The sequence below is a fragment of the Chlorella variabilis genome (genome assembly GCF_000147415.1).
Source record: "Chlorella variabilis unplaced genomic scaffold CHLNCscaffold_5, whole genome shotgun sequence".
In the NCBI taxonomy this organism is placed as follows: Eukaryota; Viridiplantae; Chlorophyta; class Trebouxiophyceae; order Chlorellales; family Chlorellaceae; genus Chlorella; species Chlorella variabilis.
This window is the reverse complement of record NW_005435083.1, coordinates 563,711-570,701: the sequence shown is the minus strand read 5'-3', so window position 1 is coordinate 570,701 and position 6,991 is coordinate 563,711. Positions and strand designations below refer to the sequence as shown.

Here is a 6,991-nt window from a genome sequence, read left to right as displayed (position 1 = left end):
CCACGCAACACACGCACACACACTCTGTCTCCCTACCTGCGACATGAGCATGTACTTCCAGGAAGCCACGCTGCTCAGCTCCAGGTGCAGCTCCAGCTCGGCCAGGCTCTCGTTCACAGGCACCTGCGGCACGCAGGGAGGAGCGGGGCGGGCTGGGGCGCTCGTCGCGCCCGACACGCTGGCGGACCGGCAGGCAGCCCGCCGCAGCCACCCCTGCCACTCCACCCCTTCCACTCCACCCTGCCCCGCACCCACCAGGTAGTCGCGCAGCAGCCAGAAGTTGTTGAACCAGATGTGCGGCGCGTAGGTGAGGGTGGCGGGGTCCACGTCAGCAAGGTCCTTGTACTGCGGCGGTACCGCTCGCTCGTTGAACTTGCTGCGGGGCCGGGCGGCGGGGGCAAGGGCAAAGCGGCCACGGCGTCAAGGGTGGTCAAGGGTGGGGCGACCAGAAAACTCGGCACCTGGCTCGCCTGCCTGACCGGCGCCGGTCACACAGCAGTCGCCACGCCTCCAACTCACCCCTGCCCACCCCATACACACACATGCCCCACCCCCCACCTGAAGTCGTCCACCATCTGCAGGGTGATGTTGGGGTGGAGGTAGGAGATGATGATCGTCTCGTTGCCCAGAGCCATGTCGTCCGGCATGGCGGCGTCGTCTGGCGGTGATGGCGGGGGCGGTGGTGGAGTGGAGGTGGGGTGGGGTGGGAAGGATGGGAGCCGTCAGTGGCAGGGCGCCGCATGCCGCTGGGCAGGCACTGCTGAGGGTGGGTGCCGAGGCGGGGCACACGCCCAGCCTCTGTCGTGCCGTCGGCCCACCCAGATGCAGCCCTGCCCACCTGTGCTGTTCTTTCCAGACAGCAGGTTGACCCCCTCCTTGGCCGCCCGCTTTTTGAGGTAGCGGTTGAGCGGCTGGGTGCGGGCAAAGGTGGCGGTGTGGTCGAAAAAGTCGTCTGCAGGCGAGCAGGAGTGGCGGCAGGCAGGGGCACGATGAGCGGAGGCAGGCTGGATGAGGGACGAGCAAGCATGCCACTCCCCGCTGGTGCGGCAGGCACGCCGGGGGAGCGGGGCAGCCTGCCGGCTCGCCTTCGGGGTTAGGGGAGGCGCCTGGTGGGGTGAACACGGCATGCACATATACGCTGCCGTTGTTTTGGACGGCCTGCAGGCAGGCGGCCGCGGGACGGCGCCGCCGCCGCAGCACACACAGCAAATGCATCAGGCGCGCCTGGTGGCGGCGTGGGCTCGCAACACACAGCCACCGCCGCTGCGCCACAGCCCGCGGCAGCTCCACCATCCCAACACCAACCAACACCATGACACCCCACCGGGCCCCCCCTCAGCCCCCTGCCTGCCTGCCTGCCTGCCCCTGCCAGAGCACCCTGCCCGCCCACCTTGGATGGGCGGTACACAAAGGTGGCCTCCCGCTTCACATCCGGCTCCGCCAGCGCCACGTCGGCGGCCAGCCACACCGGCTGCGCCTGCGCCGCCACCGCCTGCCAGCTGGCTTCCTCAGAGATGAACAGGTGCATGTCGAGAGGGTGGCCCCGCGGCAGGCGGGGGGACACAATCTGCAGGCAGGAGGGTGGGGATTGGGGGGGCCCGAGGCGGGCAGGGGCGGGGTTACACAGGGGGCAGTGACGAGGGGCGGGGGACTTCGGCGGTCGGGCAGGCAGGAGGCGAGCAGTCAGTCGCAGGCGGCCCTGCGCTCACACCCAGCCCTCCTGCAGCGCACCCTGGCTTCCTTGCCGTCCGCCTGCTGCGCCCCCTTGTTGCCGCCTCCTGTGAACATCTTCATCGCGTAATACCTGCAGGGCCACGATGCAGGCAGGACGGCGCACGCACCAGGGGAAGGGCAGGCGGCTCAGGAGCAGGCGCCGGCGTGGGCTGCATTCATCAGCTCGGGCATCCGGCTGCTGATGCGGCGGCAGTGATGCGCGCAGGCTCACATCATGACCATTCGGATTATTGACTGCACACACGCAGGGGGGGCAGCAGCGGGCAAGAGGGGAGGGGCAGGGGTGAGGAGGGTGGCCAGCCAGGGGCTGTGTCATAAAGCGGCGAGGCTGGAATGGCTGCGCACGGCGCTGCAGCTTCCTGAGGGGCGTGCAGGCTCCATGCCGCTGCGCTGGTGGCGCCCAGCAATGAGCAGGGCCCCTCACCTGAAAGAAGCCGCCACCGCGCTGTTGCGGCTGCCCGTCGGCGGCGGCGCCAGCGGCGCCTACCGCAGCCTCGGCCGGAGGCATTGTCTGCGATGTATGCTGTGTATCCTGCATTCACCAGGGGCAGCTTCTATCAGAGAAAGGCAGCCCAGTGCAGTAGCCTGCAAGCCAGGGCCCAGCTACATGAGCACGATCAGAGGTTGGGCACCCCGTCTCCTGTCCCTGGCGTATATAAATGAACTGGCAACGCATGCAGGCACTGCAGAGCCGGACACAAGGGCCCATGCGGGGCTCCAGAAGAGCCCACCTGCCTGCAGCCGCCTCACGCAGCAATGCAAGTCGTTTGGACACCCAGGTACCGAGTGGGGATTGCCCAGCGCTGAAACAGAGGCAACAGAGTGCTGTGCAGGTGTGGAGGTGGCCCCCGACTTTCCAACGCGGCCAGCGGCCAAAACAGAGCCCTGCCCGGTGCGATGGGCTTAGTGTGCACCATGGGGGGGTTGCCGGTGCCCAAGGCAAGTTGTAGCTGAGTTATGGGGGGTGTGCTTGCTGCTCCGCACTGAACCCAGTTGCTTCGCACTGCCGCTGCTGCTGCAATGGTGCATATTAGCTGCAATTGGCTGTGGAACAAACGCCAGAGGTGGGGGACGATGCGACAGTCACGCCGCCGCCGCTGCCACCGCCACCGCGCTTCTCCTGTTTGTATCGTGTGTTTGTTTTGTTTTGTTTTGATCTCAGTCATGTTTGGCTTGCCTCCCTTGCCGCTCCTGGTGGTGCAGCCCTTCCATCTGAAGTTGTTTCTGTCAAACAAGTACATTTACGGACAGATATGGCGCGCGGCAGACCAGCACGTCGTGGCGGCGGCCAGCACCATAGAGGCACCCGTGCGGGAGGCGCTCAAGGAGGCGGGTGCCTCAGCATCCTGCTCGCAGGCAGCCAGCAGGTGGGGCGGACAGCCGAGCTGTGAGGAAGCTGGCTGACCCGGGTGGGCGTGGCCGGGCCAGGCGTCCCAACCGTTGCCCGCGTGCCCTGCTCCTGCAGGGTGGGCCAGCTGCTTGCAGAGCGTGCGCAGAAAGCGGGGGTCAGCGGCGTGACGTGGCCACGGCGGCGGGGCGAGTCGTATCACGGCAAGCGCAAGGCGCTGCTTGATGCCATGCGGGAGGCGGGGCTGCCGCTGATCTGACCACGGCTTGAAGATACACGTACACATGCCACAGCATTGTTTTGCGTTGTTGGACAGCTGCTGCTTCTAGCTGGTGCGCATGGGGGGAGCCCTGCACCCTGTGCTCCCGCGCAGCCTGCCATGTTTCCTGAGCTGCTGCCCCTTGCTCGCTGCCGGCCAAGGTGTGTTTCCTGCTTGCTGCCCGCTCTCTGTTGCCCGCCACATCCTGCTGTCCCATTGACCACATTCTTCTGTTGAGGGTGATCCCACCGCCTCTTTGACCATGCGTACCATCACACTGTATCATGCCATGTGTCAAATTTATGCAAGTTTGGTCGGTCAGTGTTGCTGTCGTGCGTCGGTCAGTGGTGTGCCAGTCAGCGGCGGGACGGAGCGCGCCCTCACTTCTTGCCCAACACCTTTCGACAGTCTTTGCAGTACCATTTGCCTGCAGCACAGCAGGGCAGGCGGGCGGCAGCGTCGACCCAACAGTTGCGGATGGGGGAGACAGCAATGACATGTGGCGCGGTGGCGCCTGCCCCAAGCAGCGCACCCTTTGGCCGGTTCTCCTCTGTGAGCCCCACGCAGTCAAAGTGGAACCACTCGTAGGGGCAGTCTGCAGGCAGAGAGGCGGGGCAGGCGCGTGTGGCTGCTCCGCCTTGCAGCCGCTTGCTGCCGCCATCGACACACGCAGGGCACGGCCAGGCAGCCAGGGGGCCAGGCCCGCACCCACCCGGGTTCTCGCAGGCAATCATCTCCCCGAACGAGATGCGCTGGCAGTGGCAGTACTTGGGCTCGCTGGGGTCCGCCATGGCCAGCGCTTGCTGCGAGGCAGGCAGGAGGGTCGGCAGGTGCACAGGCAGCAGGTGGGTGGGTGGACGGGCAGCAGGGACCCGCAGCGCACGTGCCGGCCAGCACTCTGGCACCACCACCCTGCCACCACCACCCCGCAGCTGCCCCCCTGCCGCACACCTGGTACTGCTCCTCGGGCGTCAGCTTGCGCTGCTCGCCGTCCTTGCGCTTGCGCTTGCCGCTGTCCACCCCGCTGCTGGCGCCGCCAATGGTGGGCTCCACAGGGGGCATGCCCAGCCGCTGCCGCTCCTTGGCTATCTCTGCAGCGGGAGCGACGGACGGCGAGGGGGCGAGTGGGAGGGCAGGCAGGAAGGTTGAAAGTGGCTGCCTGCCTGCTGCCGCTCGCGTTAACAATGGCACACGGGGGCGAGAAGGCAGCGGCAGCCTGCGCCCCGTGCCTGCGTCGAATGCCTTGCAGTCTTTATCCAGCTTGGTGATGTGGCGGTCGATGTAGTCGTAGATCTGTGGGGGAGGGAGCGGGGTGAGGCAGGAGGCAGGGGAGGGCCACTCAAGACACCATGCAGGCCAGGCCAGGCCCTCGCCCTCACCTGCGTGGCTATGTTGAGCTTCTCGTCGCTCAGCTTCACCAGCTCGTTCATGTTGCCCTCGATGCGCTCGGCGCACTCGCGCTCCGCCGCCGCCGCCGCCGCCGCGCCGCTGGCAGCCGCCTTCTGCCGCTTGGTGGGCGAGTGCAGCGGCTCTGCGGCGGGGCAGCGTGGCGTGGCAGCAGCGACGCAACCATTGGGTGCTGCGGGAATCGTTGGTGGCAAGGAGAGCCACTCCTTGACGACGGCGACACCCGCCGCCGCCAGATGCAGCCTGCAGCCTGCCGTACGTGGGGATCCACTGGCCTGACAGCCCCCTGCACTCCCCCCAACCCATCCCAAGGCTTGCCTTGTTGCCGCTCAGCTGAAACCTTGAGCTGCTGCAACATGTCGGTGTCAACCTGCTGCTGTAGGCGGTAGGACCGCTCGTCCAGCTCCCGCATGAGCCCAAACTGGCGCTGCAGCTCCAGCGGCACATCCGCCACGCCTGCAGGGCGCAGGACAAGCGGTGGGAGGGCTCAGAGGGCCCCACAGCGGCCGCCGGGCGGGGCCAAACCCGCGATGGTAACAACGCTTCGGGGAGCTTGAGAGCGCTCTGAGGGCACGCCCACGTTGCCTGCGAACCACTGCTTACTCTCTATGTAGCTCCGCAAGTAGCTAGCCATGGGGCACCCTTCGCGCACAAAGAGGGAGGGTGTGGAGGTGCGCGGGGGCAATTAGCGAATGATGTTGCAACCCTCAAACTGCCAGCGCGCTGCCCGATGGGCTGTTGACCACGCAATGGCGGGGGCGCCAGGTAGGCCGCCGCACGGCTGCCGCCAGGCCACACATGCGTTGCCCCTGGTTACAAGGCAGCTGTCCCGTTGCTCAGCAGAACAGGAAAGTGCTGGTCTTGCGGTTCTTGAGCATCTTGGCGCTGCGGGCGGTGCCCACCACGCGCTCCAGCCGCAGCGCATCCACCTTGCTGAACACCACAGTGACGGTGGGCATCTCCCCGCCCTCCCCCTCCTCCATCAGATTCAGCAGCTCCGAGTAAAAGTGGGCGTGCTCCGGCAGCTGGTAGAACAGAATGTGCTGCGGGCGAGCGGAGGGAGGGCGAAAGAGCCGCGTGAACGGCGCGCCCTTCAGGCCAGGCAGCTCGACGGCGCCGGCACGCGCAGCGCACGGCATGGGCTGTGCTGGCCGCGCTGTGCGCGCTGCGCGCGCGCCCCACCTTGGCGCCCCTGATGCGGTGCCGGTTGTAGAACTGCGCCCGCTCGGTGTACAGCAGCACCTGCGGGGCAGGCGGCCAGGTGGCGAGTTGCGGCAGGTGGCGCAGTGGCCGTCCGGCGTCCCTCTCAGGGCTCCCGCGCCGCCGGCTGCGCCTGGGCGGCGGCCAAGCCCCGGCCCATCGCGCCACGTCCTTTCACACACACACACACACGCCCACCTGCTTGCGCCTGTCGAAGAAGTATGAGCGTGCGCGCGCCGCGTCTGGTTGCTCTGTGTACTCGCACAGGCCCAGGAAGGAAGCCATGTCGGCACGCAGGAAGTTGCGCACCCTGCGGGGGGTTGGGGGGATGTGTGTGTGGTTGGGAGGGGTGAGCACCGGGTGCTGCTGGCAACGCTGCCGGGCCTCAGGCGAGCTCCCGTCGCACCTAGGCCCCCTTGCATGCCCCCACCCCACCCCACCGCATCCCACCACACACACGCACACACACACACGCGCGCGCTCACACACACACAAACACTGCGTGCCTGACGTAGTCGAAGTAGGAGGGGAGGTAGATGAGGTGGCCGCCGCTGCGCCCGCTCTCACGCATGCGCGGCCACAGGCTGCGCCTGAAGTGCTCAAACCGCGCATCCGCGTCTGCTGGGGGGGAGGGGCGGGCGGCAAAGTGGCGGCAGGTGGGGCACAGCTGCCGCTCTGGGGCACACCCCGGCCAGGCCCTGCCAGCCCTGCAAAGGCCTGGCATGCACGCCGCGGCTAGCAGCCACATGCACAGGAATACTGGTCCACAGCCCATGCACAGGCGCGCACCTGTCGCCGCGCAGCCGTCCGGCCCCGCCGCCACCGTGGCGGGCAGGCGCTCAAAGACTTGGCGCGCCTGCGGGATGACGCGGGACAGCACGCCGCGGCAGGAGGGGTGCACCCGCACCCGCCCCGCGTGGTTGCGGCAGGTGCGCGCCAGCAGGGCATTCATCTCAGCAGAGGCAAAGCTGGACAGCAGGACGGTTTGGCGGTACAGCGCGCCGCGGCCGCTGCAGGGGGGGCAGGGGGCAGGGCGGCGGTGT

At 67.7% G+C, this 6,991-nt stretch overlaps 4 protein-coding genes across 4 annotated transcripts in view; 1 reads left to right on the top strand and 3 right to left on the bottom strand.

The window, feature by feature from the left end:
* CHLNCDRAFT_142853 (hypothetical protein) overlaps window positions 1–2,242 on the bottom strand; it is a gene marked incomplete at both ends in the record, with an annotated part of 4,271 nt that extends 2,029 nt beyond the window's left edge. The window contains 8 exons of the mRNA XM_005849453.1: window positions 37–123; window positions 256–376; window positions 559–658; window positions 839–952; window positions 1,378–1,567; window positions 1,732–1,804; window positions 1,946–1,968; window positions 2,159–2,242. Of these exons, the coding sequence (XP_005849515.1) occupies window positions 37–123; window positions 256–376; window positions 559–658; window positions 839–952; window positions 1,378–1,567; window positions 1,732–1,804; window positions 1,946–1,968; window positions 2,159–2,242 (792 nt within the window). The remainder of the gene's footprint in view (window positions 1–36; window positions 124–255; window positions 377–558; window positions 659–838; window positions 953–1,377; window positions 1,568–1,731; window positions 1,805–1,945; window positions 1,969–2,158) is intronic.
* A 656-nt stretch (window positions 2,243–2,898) lies between these two features.
* On the top strand, window positions 2,899–3,341 carry CHLNCDRAFT_142852 (hypothetical protein; the record flags this gene model as incomplete). Its single annotated transcript, XM_005849719.1, has 2 exons — window positions 2,899–3,101; window positions 3,200–3,341. 2 exons carry the CDS (start codon window positions 2,899–2,901, stop codon window positions 3,339–3,341), a joined length of 345 nt encoding a protein of 114 aa, XP_005849781.1.
* A 380-nt stretch (window positions 3,342–3,721) lies between these two features.
* On the bottom strand, window positions 3,722–5,382 carry CHLNCDRAFT_142851 (hypothetical protein; the record flags this gene model as incomplete). Its single annotated transcript, XM_005849452.1, has 8 exons — window positions 3,722–3,768; window positions 3,874–3,936; window positions 4,054–4,144; window positions 4,293–4,432; window positions 4,535–4,634; window positions 4,721–4,870; window positions 5,089–5,204; window positions 5,352–5,382. The coding sequence occupies 8 exons, from the start codon at window positions 5,380–5,382 to the stop codon at window positions 3,722–3,724; spliced, it is 738 nt and encodes a 245-aa protein (XP_005849514.1).
* A 202-nt stretch (window positions 5,383–5,584) lies between these two features.
* Window positions 5,585–6,991, bottom strand: part of CHLNCDRAFT_142850 (hypothetical protein) — a gene marked incomplete at both ends in the record, with an annotated part of 3,154 nt that continues 1,747 nt past the window's right edge. Inside the window, 5 exons of the mRNA XM_005849451.1 lie at window positions 5,585–5,791; window positions 5,931–5,990; window positions 6,147–6,258; window positions 6,446–6,566; window positions 6,738–6,958. Coding sequence (XP_005849513.1) covers window positions 5,585–5,791; window positions 5,931–5,990; window positions 6,147–6,258; window positions 6,446–6,566; window positions 6,738–6,958 — 721 coding nt within the window. The remainder of the gene's footprint in view (window positions 5,792–5,930; window positions 5,991–6,146; window positions 6,259–6,445; window positions 6,567–6,737; window positions 6,959–6,991) is intronic.